At 52.3% G+C, this 20,915-nt stretch overlaps 11 protein-coding genes and 1 pseudogene across 11 annotated transcripts in view, besides 19 other annotated features; all 12 read left to right on the plus strand.

The window, feature by feature from the left end:
• TraAM80_00519 (hypothetical protein) lies at positions 1 to 206 on the plus strand (annotated as a pseudogene).
• A 58-nt stretch (positions 207 to 264) lies between these two features.
• On the plus strand, positions 265 to 1,503 carry TraAM80_00520 (CMP-sialic acid transporter; the record flags this gene model as incomplete). Its single annotated transcript, XM_029377593.1, has 1 exon — positions 265 to 1,503. The coding sequence occupies one exon, from the start codon at positions 265 to 267 to the stop codon at positions 1,501 to 1,503; it is 1,239 nt and encodes a 412-aa protein (XP_029242566.1).
• A 240-nt stretch (positions 1,504 to 1,743) lies between these two features.
• Positions 1,744 to 1,768: a microsatellite.
• Positions 1,769 to 1,795: 27 nt separating this feature from the next.
• Positions 1,796 to 1,817: a microsatellite.
• A 213-nt stretch (positions 1,818 to 2,030) lies between these two features.
• Positions 2,031 to 2,063: a microsatellite.
• A 427-nt stretch (positions 2,064 to 2,490) lies between these two features.
• Positions 2,491 to 2,526: a microsatellite.
• A 147-nt stretch (positions 2,527 to 2,673) lies between these two features.
• TraAM80_00521 (uncharacterized protein) lies at positions 2,674 to 3,993 on the plus strand (the record flags this gene model as incomplete). The annotated part of the gene is made up of 1 exon (XM_029377594.1): positions 2,674 to 3,993. The coding sequence occupies one exon, from the start codon at positions 2,674 to 2,676 to the stop codon at positions 3,991 to 3,993; it is 1,320 nt and encodes a 439-aa protein (XP_029242567.1).
• Positions 3,994 to 4,180: 187 nt separating this feature from the next.
• Positions 4,181 to 4,255: a microsatellite.
• Positions 4,256 to 4,768: 513 nt separating this feature from the next.
• Positions 4,769 to 4,842: a microsatellite.
• A 476-nt stretch (positions 4,843 to 5,318) lies between these two features.
• Positions 5,319 to 5,419: a microsatellite.
• A 172-nt stretch (positions 5,420 to 5,591) lies between these two features.
• Positions 5,592 to 5,624: a microsatellite.
• Positions 5,625 to 6,586: 962 nt separating this feature from the next.
• Positions 6,587 to 6,605: a microsatellite.
• A 732-nt stretch (positions 6,606 to 7,337) lies between these two features.
• Positions 7,338 to 7,366: a microsatellite.
• A 37-nt stretch (positions 7,367 to 7,403) lies between these two features.
• Positions 7,404 to 7,446: a microsatellite.
• Positions 7,447 to 7,473: 27 nt separating this feature from the next.
• Positions 7,474 to 9,174, plus strand: TraAM80_00522 (RabGAP/TBC domain-containing protein; the record flags this gene model as incomplete). The annotated part of the gene is made up of 1 exon (XM_029377595.1): positions 7,474 to 9,174. The coding sequence occupies one exon, from the start codon at positions 7,474 to 7,476 to the stop codon at positions 9,172 to 9,174; it is 1,701 nt and encodes a 566-aa protein (XP_029242568.1).
• A 63-nt stretch (positions 9,175 to 9,237) lies between these two features.
• Positions 9,238 to 9,270: a microsatellite.
• Positions 9,271 to 9,334: 64 nt separating this feature from the next.
• Positions 9,335 to 9,353: a microsatellite.
• Positions 9,354 to 9,613: 260 nt separating this feature from the next.
• TraAM80_00523 (uncharacterized protein) lies at positions 9,614 to 12,727 on the plus strand (the record flags this gene model as incomplete). Its single annotated transcript, XM_029377596.1, has 1 exon — positions 9,614 to 12,727. The coding sequence occupies one exon, from the start codon at positions 9,614 to 9,616 to the stop codon at positions 12,725 to 12,727; it is 3,114 nt and encodes a 1,037-aa protein (XP_029242569.1).
• Positions 12,728 to 13,088: 361 nt separating this feature from the next.
• Positions 13,089 to 13,448, plus strand: TraAM80_00524 (uncharacterized protein; the record flags this gene model as incomplete). The annotated part of the gene is made up of 1 exon (XM_029377597.1): positions 13,089 to 13,448. One exon carries the CDS (start codon positions 13,089 to 13,091, stop codon positions 13,446 to 13,448), a length of 360 nt encoding a protein of 119 aa, XP_029242570.1.
• Positions 13,449 to 13,553: 105 nt separating this feature from the next.
• Positions 13,554 to 13,615: a sequence feature (GA-rich).
• Positions 13,616 to 14,018: 403 nt separating this feature from the next.
• TraAM80_00525 (uncharacterized protein) lies at positions 14,019 to 14,579 on the plus strand (the record flags this gene model as incomplete). The annotated part of the gene is made up of 1 exon (XM_029377598.1): positions 14,019 to 14,579. One exon carries the CDS (start codon positions 14,019 to 14,021, stop codon positions 14,577 to 14,579), a length of 561 nt encoding a protein of 186 aa, XP_029242571.1.
• A 195-nt stretch (positions 14,580 to 14,774) lies between these two features.
• Positions 14,775 to 14,806: a microsatellite.
• An 85-nt stretch (positions 14,807 to 14,891) lies between these two features.
• TraAM80_00526 (uncharacterized protein) lies at positions 14,892 to 15,332 on the plus strand (the record flags this gene model as incomplete). The annotated part of the gene is made up of 1 exon (XM_029377599.1): positions 14,892 to 15,332. One exon carries the CDS (start codon positions 14,892 to 14,894, stop codon positions 15,330 to 15,332), a length of 441 nt encoding a protein of 146 aa, XP_029242572.1.
• Positions 15,333 to 15,501: 169 nt separating this feature from the next.
• Positions 15,502 to 15,525: a microsatellite.
• A 335-nt stretch (positions 15,526 to 15,860) lies between these two features.
• Positions 15,861 to 15,896: a microsatellite.
• Positions 15,897 to 16,034: 138 nt separating this feature from the next.
• TraAM80_00527 (uncharacterized protein) lies at positions 16,035 to 16,814 on the plus strand (the record flags this gene model as incomplete). The annotated part of the gene is made up of 1 exon (XM_029377600.1): positions 16,035 to 16,814. One exon carries the CDS (start codon positions 16,035 to 16,037, stop codon positions 16,812 to 16,814), a length of 780 nt encoding a protein of 259 aa, XP_029242573.1.
• A 119-nt stretch (positions 16,815 to 16,933) lies between these two features.
• Positions 16,934 to 16,960: a microsatellite.
• Positions 16,961 to 17,047: 87 nt separating this feature from the next.
• Positions 17,048 to 17,065: a microsatellite.
• Positions 17,066 to 17,181: 116 nt separating this feature from the next.
• On the plus strand, positions 17,182 to 18,339 carry TraAM80_00528 (uncharacterized protein; the record flags this gene model as incomplete). The annotated part of the gene is made up of 1 exon (XM_029377601.1): positions 17,182 to 18,339. The coding sequence occupies one exon, from the start codon at positions 17,182 to 17,184 to the stop codon at positions 18,337 to 18,339; it is 1,158 nt and encodes a 385-aa protein (XP_029242574.1).
• Positions 18,340 to 18,621: 282 nt separating this feature from the next.
• Positions 18,622 to 19,803, plus strand: TraAM80_00529 (transducin family protein / WD-40 repeat family protein; the record flags this gene model as incomplete). The annotated part of the gene is made up of 1 exon (XM_029377602.1): positions 18,622 to 19,803. The coding sequence occupies one exon, from the start codon at positions 18,622 to 18,624 to the stop codon at positions 19,801 to 19,803; it is 1,182 nt and encodes a 393-aa protein (XP_029242575.1).
• Positions 19,804 to 20,175: 372 nt separating this feature from the next.
• The window catches only part of TraAM80_00530 (enoyl-CoA hydratase/isomerase family protein), a gene marked incomplete at both ends in the record, with an annotated part of 2,076 nt that continues 1,336 nt past the window's right edge, over positions 20,176 to 20,915 (plus strand). Inside the window, one exon of the mRNA XM_029377603.1 lies at positions 20,176 to 20,915. This exon is cut by the window's right edge and continues 1,336 nt beyond it. Coding sequence (XP_029242576.1) covers positions 20,176 to 20,915 — 740 coding nt within the window.

Consider the following 20,915-nt stretch of genomic DNA (forward strand, 5'->3'; position numbering starts at 1 on the left):
GCGGCTCCTCACCAACGTCTTAATCACCACCACGATTATTATTAGCAGGAGTGGCGGAGGGTGGGTGCGTTTTGCTGTACGGCGGAGCATCAGCGCAGAAGGAAAAGGAGCTCCGTCGTTGGAGGTGGTGGTTTTGCTTCCTGGCCTTTTCTTATTGCACCCGGCTGCAAGCAAGCGTTTTCGAGGTAATTATCTGCGGTAGCAAAGAAGAGTGTGCCGGTAGATTATTATTATTATTTTTTGTTTCTGCTAGGGGTTAGTGGTATGCAGAGACCGACGTTGTTGGTGAGCTACACCTGGGCCCATGCGTGTTGTTCAGTAAACTTGCTTTTCCTTTCATTGCTGGCGTTCCAGAATGCAGCGGCGGTGCTGCTCACGAGTTACACGCAGCAACGGCATTTGGCTGCCGGAGCCGAACGGTTTACCGTGACGCACGTGGTATTGATGCAGGAGGTCACAAAGCTCATTGCTTCGCTTGTCTGGTGTGCCGTGGATGTCTACCGATTCGTCGGAGCACACGAGGTTGACATGAACGCGGAGGAGGCGGTTGTGAAAGTGCCGGATGAAACGTGGCAGCAGCCGACGAGGGTTGTCATTGGCAAGGCGGCGCCTGTTCCGACTTTTTCGAGTCCGAGTGAAGACTTGCATCACAAGGACGAGGTGGCGGATGTATCGGACAAAGTTTACTTAACACGTGCGGAGAAATGGAACGTGTGCAAGAGACGATTCTTCTTGGAGCTTTTTCACCAGAGTGCACTTTGGATGCTGTTGCCGGCGGCGCTCTACTCTCTGCAGAACTGCTGCATCTACCTTGCCCTTGCAAACATTGAGCCAACACTTTTTCAGGTGACGTATCAATCAAGAATTTTCATCACATTACTCTTCATGGTGTGTTTTATGAAGCGCACCTTTTTGCTGCGGCAGTGGCTGGCCCTTGTTCTGTTGGTATTCGGCGTCACCGCGGCGCAGCTGGGGAGCCGGGTTTCTCTGGTGTCGAATCAGTCGACGGTGGGGATGTTTAAGGGGGACTGCGTCACTGGTGTCGTCGCCACCGTTGCCTCCTCCACGCTGTCCAGTGCCGCCTCTGTTCTCATGGAGGCTTTTTTAAAGTCCACGTCCATTTCAATGCGCTCGTTTACCTCCACGAAAAATGTGCATCTTTCGTTTTACTCGGCACTGTATATTGCCTTGCTTCAGCTACTGGGCGATGGCGGGAAGGCCTTCACCGAGCTCAGTCGTACTGGACTTACGGACTCTGTTGGGGCGTACTTTTGTGGCTTTGACTACCTTGTCTGGATGCTGGTGCTGGTGCAGTCCATTGGGGGGTTGTTGGTGGCGGTGGTGCTTAGATACTCCGATAATATCATGCGGACCTTTGCCTCGGGCGTCTCTCTCATGCTGAGCGGCTTTTGCTCCTCCTACCTGTACTCGTTTATGCCGAGCACATTGTTTTTGATTGGCAACGTCGCATCCATCGGGGCAATTACGTTGTACAACTGTTAGCCAAATGCGCGTGAGAGAACAGCCCGTAGTTTTTTTTTTTTTTTGTTGCCGTTGTGTTTTGTAGTTTTACTTCGTTTGCGTCCGCCTCTGGAGTCTTGTACCGCGAGGCGTGGGGCCCTTGCGGACAGCTCGACTTATCCGTCTCTCTGTAGCTGACTCTCTAGTTGGATGGGAGTTGTAACATGCACGTATCCGACGTCAGTTCTGTGTGCCTGGCCCAAAGTATAATCTTAAATGTGCATATATATATATATACATATACATAGACGGCAGCTACACCGTGCGTACAGGAAAATAGAAAAATAAATAAATAATGGGTTTACTGCGGTATAGGTGAAAAGAGACTGAATGCATGACTGCTTGAATGAGGGAAATAAGAGGCAACGTTTGGGCGTGCTAATCTTGTTGTGTTCACTGTGTAACTTCGTTTTTTTTTTGTTTTGCCACCATCTGTGCGCCTGTGGAGGCTAGGAAGGAAAAGGATCTGACGGAGCGTAACAAGAGCCAAAGAAGGAAGACGGAAAAAGCAACAAAAAAACAAAAAACAACAACAACATACACACGGCGTGGAGGAGTTGTTTGTTTCGACGCACTTGTTAGCGGGCTTCACGCAAAGAAAGCCGCATACACACATACACACGTGTCAGCACAGGAAAGAGGAGGAGAGGGCGGCAGTGTGTGACGCACGTCTTAGTGTTTTTTTTTTCCTCTAGACGTCGTCTCGTCTTGGTTTCTTTGTAGGTGTGCTACGGTAAAGCAGATTGTTTTTTTTTGTTGTTTTTCTTAGCCACAGCAAGCCCCCCCTCTCCCCTCCGCTGGCACGTTCTCCACACTTTAATTACTCACATCCGTCCACATCTATATAATATAATATATCTATACCTAGATAGGTGGCGTTTACGAGGTTGTGTATTTTATATATCTGACAGTTTTTTTTTTCTGTTTGTTGTTTCAGTGGCGTTTTGCACATACCCTCTTTTTCTCTCCGTGTGTGCGTGTGTGTGTGTGTGCGTGGCTGTTTGTTTCCTTGCTGGTACACAGTGTTACTGTGTAAAAGGGATCGGGCGGTGTATCGCGTCGTCTATTCCATCTCACGGTCTCCCTGCCTTCTGCTAGCCCGGTTGCTGCAGCAGAAGCGATTAACGGCTTGTGCGTGAGGGAGGGACGCGGATGGAGGCGCCGCCGAGTTTGTTTGAGGAGCGGGCCGGCCTTTTCGTGGGGCCGGCGGACTCGTCGAGCTCTTTCACCCCCAGCCGACAGGGCGCCGCCCTGCTGCAGGAGAGAAAAGGTGGGGTGTGGAGGCTGCAGGAGAGCCGCAACACCAGTGGTCTGCCTGGGGACAACTTCAATGTGCTTAGCGCGGACAAGGCGGAGACCCTCTCCATCCCCGCTAACCTCATTGAACCTACGACTGGATCGCAGAACTACCTGGCGAAGAACCAGAGCAACGCGGCCCCCACCTTCTCTTTTTACCTTTGCAAGATGTATACAAGTGGCTCAACCTGTGCTCGCGGCTCCCACTGTGACTTTATTCACAGTCGTCACGTCCTGGCAGATGTATCACATTGCAGCGGGCGGGTTAAATCTATTCAGGTGCACTGGTCGACGCCCATTGATTCTATGGCGGAGGCTGTGTATGAACGACATGAACCCGGATTTGTGTTTCACATCAATCAAAGCAACTTCTTCGGGAATACTAGCCAGACCTCCAGTAATCCACCGGATAGGCGACGATTGGCCTCGGAGCACGTTTATAAAACAAAAGGGAGTGAAAGTGCCATGCTGCATGGCTCAGGCATGATGCTTCGATTGTGCAAGCACTACGAACGTGAGAAATGTGCAAGGGGAAGAATGTGCCGTTTTGTTCACCGCGTGCATTTGAGCACTCCCGCACCGGCAACCCTGTCGCCATCAATGCCAGCGATAGTCCCAACGATATCAGCACCCTTCTCCTGCAACCAAACAGTCGATCGCAGGACTATGAGCGTATGTCAAAGCCCTACCAACACTCAGTTACGTCTTTCACCAAACGTTAATTGCCTGAAGACTGTCCCGCAGGTTCACCCTCGACATAATATTGACCTCTCCTTTGATGCTAGTGGTGTTTCACGCGCTAGTGGTGAGGTTTTCATGGCACCGTCAATTATGCTACCGGCCCACTCACCGTCGCCGTCGCCGCTGCAACCAACGCTACACCCACAGCAGTTGCAAAATCCACTACCACAGTTACATTCCTCGATTTTGCGGCATCCGACAGGGTACTCTTTTACCCCTGTGTACACTCCTCAGCAGTCGCCGTATATGAGTACTCCGACAGGACAAATGTCGGCAACGGCCTTGCAAATTTCGGCCTCATACTACGACGAGTCTCAGCGGTACGGCAGATTGCAGCAAAATATGACGTCAAAACTTCAGCAACAGTCGTCGGTGCTTCCACCGTCTCCGGCCCCGGATTATGTCTTGTCGCAGGTCTTGTTTACCCTCATGTAGGCACTCAAGGCAGGGCATGAAGTTCGACGAATCCCATTGAACGTCTCTAGAGCGGTTTGCCCCATATGACACAGGGCGGTTAGGAGGGGTAGTGTAGGGCAAGGAGGCAATCCATACTGCAGTTTCAATCACCTTTGTTTGTTTTCTCTTGGAGATGTTTGACGGAGAGAAGGCTGAGTGATGATACGTTTTTGTTTTGTTTTTCTTTAAATTTTCATTTTCCTTCTTTGATTCCTTGTCTTGGCTTTTGGCGTTTCTTGTCGCTGGCAAGAGCTACCGTATTGCTTTTTTTTCTTTTCGGTTTTGTGACTGTATGCGTTTTTTTCTTCTTCCTGGGGTACTGTTATTGCCTATTGGCGCGCTGGTGTCGACTCCCACTGCAATTTCCCCATATACGTCGAGTGCACATATGATATCCATTGGAAGTATTCCACGTGCACCTAATTGTGTATGTATGTATGGGTAGGAGAGTGTATTTGTGCCTCAGGTTTTTTTTTTTTCTTTGTTGTGTGCGCCACCGTTGCTGAGGCAGTTTCGTGTACGCGTGATGTGGTGGGAGGGTTGCGGGAGGGGAACAAATCAACGCGGTCTGCCTCAGTGATGTTCACCGTTGTCGGATGGAGAGCCCTTTCCGTTGTTTTCCTTCTCTCTCACTATGCCTGAGTGTCGCTGCGGTGTGATATTATGAATAATATGCATTTAATGAACTTTGTTAGTCGCAGCGCACTACCCACAAGCATCTTTGTTGTCAAATTTTTTTATGTCTGTGGCCGCTTATATATATATATATAATATATATATATATATATATAATATAATATAATATAATATAATATAATATACATATATGCATTTCTGCGCCCGTGTGTGTAAGTGTTTGTGATATCACTATTTTCCACTGGAACCAAGCTCATCTGTGCCGATACTGATGCCTGTTGCTGTTCCTCATGCTGCGTCAGCGCAAGCTGCAGGGATGTGCATTGACGAAGGAGCCGTCCATCATGCCTCTCTCGCTTTCTTTCTCCGTGTGTACGGTGGGGAAGCCAACGAGAAGCACAGGTCAAACAACTTTTTTTGTTTTATTTTCTGAAGTGGAGGTTTGCTCTGATGGCGGCTCGAAGAGATGTGAATGTGTGAGTTGCCCAGCACTTATGAAATATCTTACTTGTGGGCTCACCAGTGTGTGAAAGGGAATACGCGGGATCACTCACGAAGTCCACGGCGGGCGCGACGGAAAAAATGTCTCCTTATTGACGTTCTCCCCACCTTCAATGCAATATACACGCACACATTCCAGGAATGCATGCATGGCCTTTCTCTCTCTCATATATATACATATTATATAATATAATATATATTCATATATTCATATATTCATATATAAATATATATATATATATATATATAAATAAGTATATGTATATATGTCTTAACGCTCGGTATTTCAGTCCACTCGCAACGTTGACTGCACCCCTTGGGTTTCACATTCTTCTCTCTTCTATTTTGACGTCACGTTTGCCACTGGCAAAGCCCCCGTATGTATAACTGCACATACGCTATATATACGTATGAAACGATGTGCTTCCATGCGTGTAAGAATATATATATATATATATATATATATATATATAATTGCCTTTGCTTCCACTGATGTCACGTATTTTTATTTTCTGTTTATCCGTTTTCATTCGCCCTTTTCTTTTTTCTGTGTCCCTGTGCAGGGTAGGGTGGGGAGCGACACATGGGTCTGTGTGCGTGCGTGTATGCCCTGAGCGGAGTCCCTACGCTCATGGGGGCGTGCAGAGGAAAGGAGCGATCGCAAACAACAGAATGACAAAGGAGAGAGGAAAGAAACGAATAACGTGACGCAGAACAAAAGAACGTAATTATAATATATGTGTTAAGTGCGGGAAAAGATGGGGGGATGGGCAGAAAAGAGTATATTTGTACCGAGGTAGCGGAGCGACACGGGGAACCAAGCGTGTTTGACGCCCACTTGGCTCTTGCTGCTTCTTTTATAATATAAAATATACCTGCTTGCGTGTGCGCGCAGCGGCGTATGGAAGGCCCTTTTTTTTTGATCTTTATTTATTTATTGTCTTCCATGCACCTCTCAGTGCTGCAGTATCCACCTCGACTGGCGGAGCCCACAGATGAGCAGACGCTCTCTCTCACTGCTCTGCCTGCTCCAGTTTGATCCTCCTTTTCTGCCGCCTTCCAGTCCCCCTCCCCCGCTCCTGTGGCACCAAGGAAGGACAATGTAAAAAGTGCAACACAGCAATACTGGAGCGTCAGCGACGACGCTGCCGCCATCCCCCGCTGTTTGGAGTGCGCATTTGAGCGGACAGGCGGAGGGGAAAAGTGACACCCACAAATGACGACGGAGCACACACGGCGCTGAAAGTATTTGCGCAACGTTTAGTGTCAAACAGAATCCTCAGCTAACGGGATTCACTGAACCCGCGGCGGCGTCTCGCCCCCTTGTGCGGGGAGCCACAATGAGTGTGGGCACAAAGGGAGAGCGACCTTCTTGTGCCTCTTTCTGGAGCCTTGTATTTTGCCGGTGGTGACTGCAATGATAATTTTTTTTTTTTGTTGTGTGTGTGTGTGTGGGCGCTTGTATCGTTTCCGTTTCGCGCTGGGAGCGCATGAGATTTGACTGCCTTGGGGTAGACATCATCACCGCCATAATTCTGTTGGCTGCCACGGCAACGAAGTTCGTGGGACTCTCCTGCGTGTGTATCGAACTCTTGCATTTCTTCCTTCTGTGTGTACGTGCGTGCGTGTTTGCGTTGGGTCGCAGCTTGCTCCGGTGGGTGACTAGTCGAGGGTGAGGACGTCACAGAGTCAAGGAAGTGGGAGAGGGTGAAAAATTCATCACTAGTTAGCAAGTGGAAGAGAAAGAGAGCAAAAAGAAGGATTGGGATAGAGAGAGTGGTTGCAGAACAGATCATTCATGATGACAGAGCGCGTGGAGAGTGTACTTGAGCTTCTCACGTACACCAAGGGCGTTGCGGGTGTTATTGTGTGCAACCGTGACGGAGAACCCATACGCGATAGTTTTCAGGACTTGGACCGCACGAAGGCGGTGGAGTACGCCGACATGGCGGCCGCGTTGGCGCGCGAAGCAGCCCCATTGCTGCATGCAGATGACACACTAGACTCCCTGCGGGTACGCTCCCGCACAAATGAGGTTATTATTAAGTGCCACGACGAGTTTCTGCTGGTCGTTATTCAGGAGTTCACGGAGTGACGAGGTTACTTCCAGACAGTCTTTCTTTGACTGTCTTTGCATGTGGCGGTTGTACCAAACTGAGTACTTTGTAGATCCGCATCTTTCCTATACACACACACACACACACACACACACACATATGCCTGTGCATACTCTTGGGCATAAACATGACACATTATTATTATTATTTTTTTTTTGTTTAATTTTTTTTTTTTTTTGTCGAATGAACGTGATGACAAAGGTCGATGGTTTGTGGGGGGCCGTTGAGCACCAGGGAGGGACTGAACGTGGCCTCCGGTCGCATGGTGAGTGATGATGTGCCAGTCAAAGACATTGTAGAGGCACGACAACACATGCGTCTCATTCAGCAATTTAAGAAGGCACAACGGCAACGCTACGTGAAGGAGGCGGAAGCGATACGGCGGCAGCGGAGGCAGCGGAGCTCCGCAGCAGCGTATTGGGAAACCGCACTTGGCAACTTTGCCAATGCCAATCGAAGTAAGTTGTGTTTGCTCGTGCTAGGGTGTGGGACGCCGCCACATCTGCGGCCGCCAACATGGGTGATGGCCCTTGGCAACACACTGAACATAACGAGGGTGAACTTTGAGGTGGCGCAACGAAAAGCGCAGGACTTTATCAAGGAGGAGAGAGAGTCGGAGGGCGCACAAGCTGCGTTGAATGGATTTGCCGCTGCATCTGTCCGTCTCCGTACCGTGGGGCCAGACTTTTCCTACTGCACCTCCCTCGCTGCGGGTGTCAGTATTCCTCTCGGGGAGTGGCGGTTAAGGCTTACCGAGGAGCTGGACGCGGAGCTGCCGCGCCCCTTGCGGACGGCGCAGGATACGGTCAGCATTTTCCACGCGACGTTTCCCATCGTGAGAGCAACGACCGCAGTGAATCAGGAGAATAAGCTACACCGCGATGATAAAAACTCACAGGGTAACTCGACTGGAGGCACCAAACCACCACTACCGATTTCAGAGTGCCGGGCCATGGCGTTCTTGGGGGTGATAAACACGGAAGGAGTGGAGATTGCCGCGGATAGGGCGGCAGGAGGCACTACTACTGTTGCGTGCGACAGTGGTGGTACTGGTGAAGAGGAGGAAAAGGGAGATCCAAGGGCGGCGGTTAGTCGAAGCCCATCATTTTCAAACGGAGGCCCCTGCTTGCGGAAGCGCACACACATCGGCGCAGAACCTGCGGTAGGTTTCTCCTGTTCTTTGGTTACCCCAAATATGATGGCTTCTATACAAACAGGGGACGATAATGAAAAGGATCTATCTTTATCTTCCATGCTGAATGAAAACGTTTTAAGAAGGGTGGAGCTGCTGCTTCGAACACACATGGAGCTTCGCTCGGAGTTTGGTTATGTAAAGGGCATGTCTTGCCTGGCGATGATGCTCGCTGTTGTTGTCACGGATCCGTGGGAGTTGTGTGTCTGCTTTTCTAGTTTATTGGAGTATGGCCACTTGGCATCGTTTCTCTCACTGCAGCAAAAAAGTGTTATTGTCCACCTTAACATATTCGATGCCGTCCTACAAAAGTCGCAACCGGCATTGCACGCGCTGTTTCAGAAATACGGAGTGCCGCTGAATTCATGCCTCTTAGACTGGTGGAACACAGTTTTTCTAGGAACTTTGCCGTACACGGCCGCCTTGCGCTCTTGGGATCTTTTCCTCTTGGACAAGCACTACCTCTACCGCATCACCCTCGCCCTCTTGGTCTATCGGTTTGGTCTCTACAGCAAGACTGCACGGAAGTCTCTCCCACACTCGTACCACTCGCAAGAAGAGCTGTTGCAGGTCTTAAATCCATCTCTTTCAGAGACCCATATGAGTCAACAACTTTTCTTTTGCATTATAGCGAGTGATGCGTTATGTGGCATTCACATGCGCTCTATTCGCTCCATTGTGAAACGTATGACAAATGCTTGTTTCTCGCATTAATAGAATGTCGCACCATCACATTGGCGTCAGCATCCACTGACTACTGCAGTAGTCAGTGGGGTCATATTATATAATATAATATAATGCATATAAATATCTTTATTAGGCTATCGATGTGGGGTTTGTGTTATGGGCGCGGATGGGGTGGCGAAGTCCTTGATTGTTTTTTTTTTTTTTTTGTACCTGTTTGTGAATTTTCGCAAACAGCGAGTCATGCACGCGTGCAGGTTTCAGTGTATGTGTGTGCCTGTGGGGTTTGTTAGTTAATTTGTTTGCTTTGTCCTAAAGCAGTTTCCCTCTGGAGAGGCTGGGTGACTGGGAAAATTCATTTTTACCGGTTTTTTCCCCCCCCCCTTGCCGGTTTGTCTTCTCCCACACATACACACATCTTCCTGTTTTTGTTCTGCGTGTGTGGGGAGGGCACGGTGGCCACATTGGAATGTTTTGCCTCACGCAGCTCGCACGGCGTGGCAAGAGGCGAATTGTGCCCCGCACAATCGCGTCGCTTCCGACTCCATCGTTGCGTGGCGGCTGGGGAAAAATAGGCCGCATGTCACCAGAGGACAGGCGAGAGGTACTGCAGGGCGCATGGCGAGACGCGAAACCCGTGAGACTTCTGCCAGATGCCTCCGACCGCGACGCGGGTGGGTTCGTGGAGGGTGTAAGTTTCCGAACAGACGAGGAGGCGGAGGCGTTTCTCGCGGAGGAGATGGAGGCGGACCGCTCCGAGCACGACGTTCCTGCTCTACATCTCGCACGAAATTTTTTTGAGGAGTTGGCGGCGACCGCAGACAGTGAGGTGGATATGGAGAACGCGCTGGAGACCACCGTCGCGTCCGACGTGGAGCGTGCGGAGGAGGAACGCGGCATGCACCGTCAGTTCTTCGCGGATTTTTACGTGCAGCAGGGAATTATCGGTGTGGAGGAGGTGCGTGCGTTTGTGGACGTCATGCTCTGCCCTCCAACAGCCATGGTGATGGTGAACGCGGGGATGCCGTTTGTGCGTCTCATGATGCGGTGTCAGTTGGAGCACCACATGCGGGTCTTGCAGGCGACGCACAACGGCGTCGTTTTTGCGCCGCATCCCGTTCACCCGCTGCTGTACATGGTGGACATGGGCCCCACACAACGCCCTGGCGACGACTCGCTTTGCCTCCGATATGCGCAGGATCGCCTGCGGCCGTCTCAGCAGGAGACGCAAAGGACGCTTACTGTGCATGCTACCGGCGACGTCAATGCACTACCGGCGTGCTCTTCCGTCAAAGCAGAGGTGGAGCCGGGGAATCTTGAGGTGGAACTTATGGAGGCACTCCTAAGTGATGAAACCAGCTTACGTGTAATTCAGACCATTCACACAGAGAAGCATGAAGAAAAGGAGGAGGACAATAATCTTGAAAAAACGTTCACATTGAATTCAGTTGAGGAGTCGGCGTTGACGTTGCAGCCAGGGATTTTAAGCGCCCCACTCTCCGTTGGCCACCTGTATTGGCTGCAGCGACAAATGGCTTCAGATACCCTTATTGATATGGATGTGCTCGGAGTGCTGCTTCCCTTGGTGTTTGGACGCTGCCGTAAGGAGAACAGCACAACTATTATTTTAGACATGTCTTTGCGTTCCCACAATGTGCAAAATTACTCATATGGGCAAGATATTGCGGGGCGTTTTGGGATTGCGCGCGACGATGTGGTGGAAGCGGAGGGAGGAAGAGCTGCAAAAACGGTCATCATTTCTCTTCTTTTGCCAAAATCAGCACAAAAGAAAACACGGCGTCACGGCAATGCATTGCAAAGCTTGAAGGCCACTTTGGAGGAAGTCCCTGCGAGCGAAGTTACATTGGGCATGGGGCAGTTGCACACTGCAGGTTACCACGTGGGGATTGAGAATCGTATTACAGCACGAGGCTCTTCACGACATCTGTGGGGCACATTACGTGGAAAATGTGATGCGGTGCTTTGCTTCCCTGCCACAACGGCAGATGGGCGCAGACCACGCACTGTAGCAGGAACAAGCGCCGAGGAAAAAACTAAAGAGGCCGTCGCCAATCGATTTGTCTCTGTCTGCTCGAGCGTCATGAAGTTGTTTCCGTACCTAAGACAGGAGCTCGCGCAGGCGTTGGAGTATGCCCGGTCACACGGGGGTGTTGTTGTGTATGCGACGGACAGTATGAACCCGCTTGAAAATGAGGCTGTTATCTGTTCTGTTCTTACGGAGTTCAAGCTGAAATACCCGGGTCGTGAGTACCGCCCCGTTTCTCTACTGGAGCGTCTCACAGAAGAAGATGCCGATCTCTTGCGTTCCTGTACGACGGGAAGCCAACAGGGGCTGAGTACGTGGGTCCCACTGCAAGATGGGCCGCAGGAGCAGGAGCCTTCGTACTGCGATGAAGAAGTTGTGTCGATGGTCGCTCGTCACTCATGGCGGGCTGCGCCACTACGCACCAACGGTGACGTGTGCTTCGTTTGTGTGATTGAGCTTCATGAGAGTGTTTCCAGTTTGCCACCACCGCCACCACCGTCATTGGCCAGTGAGGGTAAAATTTCAACCCTGTCTGCCTTCCCTTGGCTAGACACTGTGAGGTTGCACGACCGCTGGGGACTGCGTATCCACCATAGCGAAGGGCGAAATGCATTTGTGGCCATTACCCAAGCGACACTCCACACGATTAACACCTTAAACTCGCCACGGTGTGAGCACGACTATGAAATCATTGACTACGGTGTGTCCATTCATTCTCCTTTCATGACGCACCTGCAAGCGCCGGAAGCCGTCATCAGTCCTTCGCTGAGTGGGACGCTGCTGGCGCTTGCACTCTGTGACTCTACACATGTGAATTGTCGCTCTTCTCACGTTCTGGAACTTCCTGTTGTGGCCCTCTTGGAATTGTTGCACACCAGGCGTATTTCGTTACGTCGCGTGAGTGAGTTGCTGGGTGGGGTTCCATTGGGGTGGGATGCATCTGCCCCGGATGAAGGTGTGTCGACCGTGTTTTTAAAAGCAGCAGTACCGAGCGTAGGGGAATTAGCGGGGGGTGACATGGAGCTACATGAAGCTGTGGCGGACGAGTTGGGGAAGCTTGTGGTAGTAGCTCTGGCACAAAAATGCCGCAGTCCGCAGACGCGGACGAACACGACCGTTCTGACCTTGGCGTGTGCTACGACGCGCGAGCGCAGCGAGTTGGAGGAGCGTGTGGTGGCGATTGGAGACGCATTGCGCTACCTGCTACGCCGCCTAGGCCACCCCGCGACGGTGTGGGGACCCCTGAGTGGGCTTGGCGAAGTGGGGCCGCAAGTGCGGGATGACGAGTATGAGGTGGTGGCGCCGCCGCCTTCTTCCTCCTCCGCAGCTACGGATGGTGACGCTCACTGCCTTCTTGGTCGCCGGGAGAGGGCGCGCCACGCATGGAAAATTCGGAAATTGGGCAATACGCTGCGCTTGTTGGGCGGTGCTGCTGACGACGACGACGACCCGGCAAGTAACTGGGAGAGGGATGTGCGACGCAGACGCCATGGGAATCGCTCCGCTGCAACTCCGTCTTTTTTGTGCAACGTATGATCCAACGTCTTGTCGCGCCTCTTTTGTATGTGTGTGGACGGTCTTTCTACCTCCTTTGGTTATTTTCTCTCCCCTTCTACACACACTCTCTGTCCTCATCACCGTGTGGCGCGTGGCATGTGTTTTTGTTTTGTTCTGTCCCCTTTGGACGACGGCAGACGCTTTCTCCTAGGATTCACTTTTTGTTTACTTGCTTGCTTCCCCCCCCCCGGCGGCGCACACCGCTGCCTTTCCAGCAGTGATGTGGGTTTGAGGTATAACGCCCCACACACGCACAAAAACACTGAAAACAAAAAAAAAAGAGCTAAGCGGGAAGGAGCTTGCAGGTTTTTCCCGCCGCGGCTAGGGACATTTCTTCACGATGTCTTTCTTGGCGCCCGCGGAGTCTTCTCAAAACGGGTCGTCCAACGCTTCAGGGGAAGCAATGGAGCTGCACGTGCTTCTTAGCAACACGCAGTTTGCCTTTCTTGTGGTCTTCTGTGGTGTCTGCCACTACTTTGCTCTCGTTGTCTCCGCCCTTACGGTGGGTGAGTCAACCACTACGCTGACTTTACCGTTTGTCTTGGTGAAGAAGTTGCTGGCGAGTTGCGTTGCGGCCGTCAGAAAGTTCGTGTGGCGGCGGAGGGAACATGTGTTCGTTGGTGTTGGCTACGACGACGACGACGCGAGCATCGATCGCTTTGATGCCATGAATCAACCAGCGGAGGCCGGCTTTCAGTGATGCATCAGGTGCATCCGTTGGCCCAGAACCAACAGAAAAAAAAAAAGGAAACGTAAAGACGTGCACGACAAGGAAAATGGTGGAAACGAAGCAAGCGACAAGCAAAGATACAGAAAGAGTGTGAGAGAGGAGGAGGGGTGGGGGGATAGAGAGAGCGAGAGAGGGAGGATGCACGGATTGCATTTTGTGGGGTCTTACGCGTATATCTACCGCTGTTTTTTTTTCCCCCCCACTCGTTTACATCGTCTCTCTTTGGTCCGCCAGTCCCACCCCTCTCCCCCTTTTTTTACTGCAGTTACACGGATGCGGTTTCGAGGAAGTGTGGACCGCGTTGGCTCGCATGCATGCAGCTGAACAGCTTAAGGAGGAAGAAAGTTGGAGCAATGCGTGGATGCTTGCATTCAAATGCATCTGTGTACTTTGCTGCGCTTCAGCCCTCCCCCCACCTTTTTTTTTTTTGGGTGTTTGCATCTTCTCTTTTTGGAGCTGCGAAGGTGGACGGTGAGGAGAACAGAAGGAAAGGCAAAGCGGCGGAAAAGCTGCTGTGTGTTGTGTTTGCTTTGTCGCCTGATGTTTGCCAGAGGCACGGCGATGGAGTCGATGGTGCGGATGAGCCAAAATGTGCTCAGCCGCGTTGTGGCGCAGGAACGGGATAACGCCATCCTGCAGGGTGATGTGCGGCTGCGTGAGGAGGAGGCGCAGCGGGCGGAAACGGAAGAGCGGGTCGCTTTTGCAGAGGTGGAGGTTTCGCTGCAGGAGGTGGTGCGCTTGTGTCTTTTATGTGCCACTTCAGTACCGGACGAGGCGGTGGTGGACGCGGTAGTGCGGCAGCTGACGCAGCACATTGGCGAGGAGGCGGCGGCGGCGGCGCAGTCCTTCGCTTTGGAGGCGCAGCATGAGAGGGTGGCGCTTCTCGCCCGTCGCGCGGCTGCGGAAGAGGAGAAAAGGGCCCATAACGACGAAGACGCGTGTCGTCAGGAATGCGCCGAACGCACAGTCGATGAAGAGGTGGCACAGCACGAGCGACTAGAAATCATGCGGGTGGAGCAGGAGCGCCTGGAACTCGAGCGACGTACGGAATTGACAACACTGCGGTACGCCCGTGAACTGTTTCACGTGAACGTGGACTGAATCCACTTGCTCTGCCGCAGCCTTCTATCGTCCACTCGCTGCGGATGCCGGTGAGCGTGCCTGTAGACGTTGCCTCGTCTCTGTCTGTGTGCTGTGCCCGTATGGTCTGCGCTGAGAGTTTCGTGGTGGGCGGGTTGGTGAGACGTTTCTGCAGAATTTCTTTACGCCATGGCTTTTGTTTCCCACGTAACGATGTTTCTATATTTTTTTTGTGTTTTTTTTTTCTTCCCCCCAAACTGCCTGGTCGGGTACATGTGGGGTTCCGCCCAGTTTGAGAGCGAAGAGGAAAGAGAAGCGAAAAGGAGTAAATTTATGGCCCCGCCTAAAGCACCCCTTCCGGCCCGCCTCATCGCCGGGGACTTCCTGGGCTTCAACTGGAACAAGGTGACCTGGATGGCGCCGTACAACAACTTCTACCCCATCACGGTGTGCGGAGGCCTCGGTGGGCGTCTGTGGTCGTCGTTCATTCAGTACGGCCACTTCCACAACCGCACGGGCTACAATGTTTTGCGCAACGGCATGTTGGCCATTCCATCGGCCTTAGCTGCCTTCATCATGATCTCGAATGTCGACTGGTACCAGGGGCTTGCGTGTGCATGCTTCTGCCTGCAGCAGGAGGTGCCGACGTGGGCGCAGACGCAGTACGCGGAGGAGATGGTGTACCTCTCCTGGAACAAGCCCGGTGCGATGGCGAAACACCACTACGCCGGGTCCGTCTCGATTCCCGGCACAGAGAAGCTGATCATGGAGTAGAGGAAGCTGCGGGGATGAGGAGGTTGGGGAGGAAGAGGCGAAGGCCTTTGCAGTCGTAGTGCTTAGGGAAGTAGCAAAAATCAAGGGACTATGAAAAACGGAAGGAAAAAGAAAATAGAATACGATAGTAGTACAATGCCTCAACACAAATGATGCTCATAATGTAGGAATAATATATATATATATATATGTACTCGATAATTGACATGCAACGTATATATTGTGGGACGAAACTGAGTCGGAGAACGGTGTGAATAGGTGGGGGGATGGAGCAGAGAGTGTTCTTTCTGACGTCTTTCTCCTCCTCCAAGAGACCGGGTGTCCAACGTGGGAGCTACGGGAGAACATGTTGGACGGCCCACACCTCCTTGAGGTGCCCGGGGCTTGCAGGGTGAGGGTAGTCTGTTTGAGTGTGGACTGTGACGGGTTCGGTGCCGACAGACTCCAAGCAGCGCGGCATAGTTCATTTTGGTTTTGTAGGATGCGAATTTGGTATCTCTACTGCCCTTCCCCTCTTCCACCCCGTCGTTTTTTTTTTTATATATTATTATTCTTATTATTGTTTTGGCCCCTCTCTGCGTTGTCTTGTGCCGATACGTTTCGTAGCGAAGTGGCGGCCATAGCACCACGCTCCCTACCTCTCAGCAGTGCTAGTTGAAAACGCCTAGCGATATAAGTAGAAGAAACTCTTTGCGTGGCCGCATGACAGGGTCTGCAGTGGAACATGCAGCGTTGCTAGATCGGATTTGCAGCGAAATACATCTGGCGCAGCGGCAGGTGCGCCGTAGCCGCGAGGTGCGAAGCAAATACGGGGTGGTGTGTGGCAGTGCCACGGACTGTGCTGTTGATAAATTGTCAGCGTCGTCGCTGGATGTGAAGCCGCGACAGGTAACTCCACCTGTACGTTTAGCGGGCACGCCGTGCGATAGGAGGTTGTCTCCGTATACGAGTGAGGCACATTCATCGCCGGCGTGGGCACGCAAGGAGGGGACACTTCTCCATCTTGAGAGGAGGGTGCTTGGCCGCGAGAGGTTTGTTTCCCATTTTGTCGTTATCGATGAACACGAGGGTATCTTATGGTATCAAGACAAGAAACACTCTCGCACTGCGTCGTCGCGGCCGCTTGGCCACGTCCCATTCTGGAAGGAGACACGGAACTCCCGCGGTAGCCGGTTTAAGAGGGCGGCGGTGTGCTGGCCACTGATCCTCCCGGAGGACTGCTCCAAAGCAGATGACCCGCATAAAACGTATTTTGCAATCGAGTACCTAAACGACAGGAACAACTACAGTAAACTGATTTTTGCCGCCGAGAGCGCAGAAGAGCGCGACGCCTGGGTGTTTTTCATCACACAGTTTCTTGAGATGTTCTTGCCACTGCGTGCGGAGTCGGAGGGGCTGAAGCACCTCCCACGCGGTGCAGTAGTTCCGCGACACTGTTCGGAGGTTATCTACGGGGAGCCGCCCTGCGGTAATGTTTTGTAGACATTGTTCGGCTGCAGCAGGGCGTCGGCATTTGAACTTTCCCTGTACTTCTTCGTTGTCGTAGTGCGCCCACCCCAAATCTTTGTCTGCTCTTTGTGTTTTCGTTTCTCCCCACCTCCTTTTTTTGTTTTTGTTTTGTTTTGCTTGTACCACGCACGCCAACCTCCCTTGTCTTTCAGCGCGGATGCTATCTCCCGTGTCGCCTTTCTCTTCCTTGTTTCTGGCAAATTGACTGTGTGTGTGTGTGTGTGGGCCAAAGCAAAAAGGGAGCAGCAACAGACGGGGGGCGGTGGTGTCTAGGGGAGCCACGTGGACTGCTTTTCTCATTAATAAATTTTTGCTTATTTTTTTTTTTTTACGGTGGCACATGTCGCTTCCAATTATTCGTCTGCGCACCGTGAACTTGAACCATGCGACGGCGGCGGAGGACCCTGTTACGGCCTCCTGCACGCTCTACAGTTTTCTTCGCTCCGTTCCAACTCGCTTTGAATGCGAGATGGCGATGAGCGACTTTAGGCACGGCGTCCAGGCGGCGCAGGGACACGTGTACCTGACGAAGAACAACGCCAAGATGCTCACCCTAGTCTCCGCTGTCGTCCAGGACCATATGTTTCGGCACCCGCCAAAGGTGAGTCCACAGCTAGCGAGGACGGCGCCAACGTGGCGACGGCTGCTGAACAAGGAGGAATTGACGGGACCCGCGCCGGACTCGACAGCAGCGGTGCAGTTGCAGGGCAACGCAAGCGTCCTGCGCGACGACGAGAGCACGCAACCACCGCAGCGACCGAGCCCCTTATCATCCGTGGACGCGAGTGGGCAGCGCGGACACAACGCCTACACGGGTGATGAGCCTTGCGACAGCAGCGAGGAGGTGGTGGTGATGGAGACAGTCTCCACAACCTCCACGCGGTTCAAGAGCCCCTACGAGCAAATAATTCCACCCACCTGCTTGCCGGCGCCAGAGCACACATCCAGCACAGCAGCGATAGAGATTGACGCGGGGACGGAGGAAAATCAAGAGGCCGACACGGATGACGGGCACCGCGAGGGAAGCATCCACCTTCCAGGAAAACGTTACAGGCCGCACCCACTGCTTCTTGCCATTTTGGAGCGGGTTCGCGTCTCCTGCACGGCTGAAGAGCATGAAAGCGACCAAGAGGAGCGTGAGTTCAACACCATGATGGAGTCGAGAGAAAAAGCTCTCCGCACTAAACTAGCGAGTGCCTTTTCAATGATTTCACCCAATAACAAAGGCTGCATTGCGTTTTTGCAGAAAATAGAGGCACGTATCGCTGCCGCGAAAAAACTCTTTGAGGTTCAAAAGTACGAGGAGGAGACGATTAGGATGACAGAATGTGCATTGAAGCTTGAAGTTGCAGCGATGCGAGCGATGCTTCGCCAGATTGTGGACGCCGTCGCAGATGCAGAGGAACGTCATGAGCGGGAAGGTCCTCGCAGTTTACACTACGCAGAGGAGTGCCAGGTTATGGCAGCAATCCAGCAGGCCCTGGAAGAGTTGCCTTAATAAACCGAGTATTGTAGGCTCTCTTTCCACGTCCACGGTTCTGTTGGCATTCGTGCATGTTGAGCTTGTAGCTACGGTTTATGTGATCACAACTTTGCCATGTGCTCGATTTTCTCATTTTTGTTTTTGTTTTTTCCCCCCTCTCCTCCTCTCCCGTGTCTTTGTGTATCTGGTCGTTTACTGCTTTGTTTCTATTCTCTTTTTTTTTCCACCGTTCTACTTGCTGCTTCTTTGATATATATTATTTTGTTACTTTCTTGCCAGTCTGCCTCCAGGAAAAAAATGAGGCCCCCAGTGGGGCCCATGGCAGCGGAGGCTCCGAAGGACGTTTTGTTCCGTCGCCTTGCAGTTGCACCCGACTATTCGGCCGAGCACAAGGGAGACATTCTTGCAACATGGAGCAACTGCTCCGTCCCGCTGCTTGCCACAAGCATCGAAAAGGGCGATAATGTTCTCTCCGTACATTTGGATCGTTCGCTCCCGTGGGTAAAACTCCCATTTCCCGCCATCGATGTGGCCTGGTGCCCATTCAAGGAGGGAGATAGTTATGCTTCATTCCTGACAGCATGCCGCAGTTGCCCACTGCAATTGTGGGACACGGACGACGCATCGCTTCGTGCGTCGTATGTCTGTCATAACGCGCTTGGAAAGCCGGAAGGCCCCCATTCCTTATTGTGGTCCCGCTGTCGCACCTTTGTTGTGGGCGGATACGGCGGCGCAGACGATCATGTGCATGTGCGTCTCTACGACGTACTCCGGGAAGGGAGCACAACTCAGGCGTCGTATCAATCTCGATGCTCAAAGGGTATTGTTTCGGCTCTTGCAGACGGACCAGCACCCTATGAAGAATCACTGCTACTGGCAGGATTTATACGATCTGGCAATGTTGATGTTATAGACACACGCCATTTAGGTGCAGCAGCCGTACTGCGTGGGTTGCGGTCGGGTGCCGCGCAGATCCAAGCGCATCCAACGTCAGAGTACCTTGTGTACGCTGCAGGCCGACTGGGTGATAATCGAATTGTATGCTGGGACCTTCGGAAAAGCAACCAGATCCTACTCTCCGTTGAGCGGAAGCTGTGCACGCAACAGCCTGCTTTTTTTGGCTTCTTGCGATCCCAAGAAGCAGGAAAGCAGCGAGGGCGCCTGGTGTCTGCTACGCATGACGGCGGTATTTTGGTCTTTGATGTAGACAACGCTGCAGCTCCACCACGACGAATGCATGCGTCTCTGGGGCCCACCGCAGGATTGGCAGTGCTTGAAGATGAAGGCACGGTCGTTGTCACGGTGGGGAAACGTCAATATCCTATCCGAGACACGTATGAGGCGAATGGAGGCGAGTCGAAGATGTGTAAGAGGCGTGGTAAGCGGGAACGCGTCTCATTTGATGATTCAGAGTCGGAGACTGAAAGCGAACCGTGCGGCGAGGAATGTGCCACCGGTGTCGCCGTGCTGAGGGTGTAACGGGGCGTGGCATGGGGAGGCCCCACCTGGGGGTTGTGGTGGACTGCGGAGCTTCATCCCTGCCATCATTTTTTATTCTTCCAGCTTAAAAAAAAAAAAAGAAGTATGTTCTGATCGTGCCGGTCACTGCGCCTGCAGACGGGGCAACTTGTTTCTCTTTCGCATCCTGTGTGTCCCTTCTTTTCCGTTTGTCTTTCGCACTTGTGCTCCAATGAAAGCAACAACAACGGCGACGACGACAACACCAAAGGGAGGGGACTCCTTGCAGCTGAACAGGGTGCGCAGGGCTCTGCGTAAAGCAGGAGAGTAGGAGGACGCAAGCACAAAGCCAAGCAGAGACTTCATTTGGTTTCACTTGGGTGTTGCTCTCATATGCCTCAACGGTGTGCTGGCGTTTCACACGAGGCCAATGAGGAGAGTACAGACACACTGCGGGTGGTAAACTTCCCCTGCGCCCGTCTCATCACGCTTTGTCGTCCAGCCACGCTAAACGCTCTGTCGTTTGAGATGGCTCAACACATGTTGTGGCTACACCTTAAAAAACCGCATTTACACTTTCCACACCGCGCCCTATATATCTTAAAAGGCGAAGGCACCAAGAGCTTCTGTTCTGGGGGTGACATTCGAGATATTATTACCCGTGGCACACTGAGTACCTTCCTGAGAATGACCTATCGCCTGAATTATCACATATTCACGATGCCAAACCCCCAGGTCTCTCTGTGGAATGGCTACGTCATGGGCGGAGGTGTTGGTGTTTCCGTTCATGGACGATATCGCGTGGCGTCAGAGCATACTCTGTTTGCAATGCCAGAAACGGCCATTGGCATGTTTCCAGATGTGGGGGCATCATGGTTCCTGCCCCGTCTAAAGATGCAAGGGCTCGGCCTGTACCTTGGTCTCACCGGGGCGCGCCTGAAGGGGGCGGATGTGGCGCACACGGGTCTTGCAACACACTACGTTCCTTCCGCTTCCTTTGCGCAGCTGGAGGAACGCCTGTGCCACATTGACGACCCTGCGAAGGCGGAGGCGTGCCTGGGGGAGTTTGCTGTGAAGGACTTGCCCCCGTTTACGCTTGAGCCGCACCGTGAGATTATTGAGAAGGCCTTTGC

This window comes from Trypanosoma rangeli, assembly GCF_003719475.1.
Source record: "Trypanosoma rangeli strain AM80 chromosome Unknown Tra_15.4_contig_00009, whole genome shotgun sequence".
NCBI lineage: Eukaryota > Euglenozoa > Kinetoplastea > Trypanosomatida > Trypanosomatidae > Trypanosoma > Trypanosoma rangeli.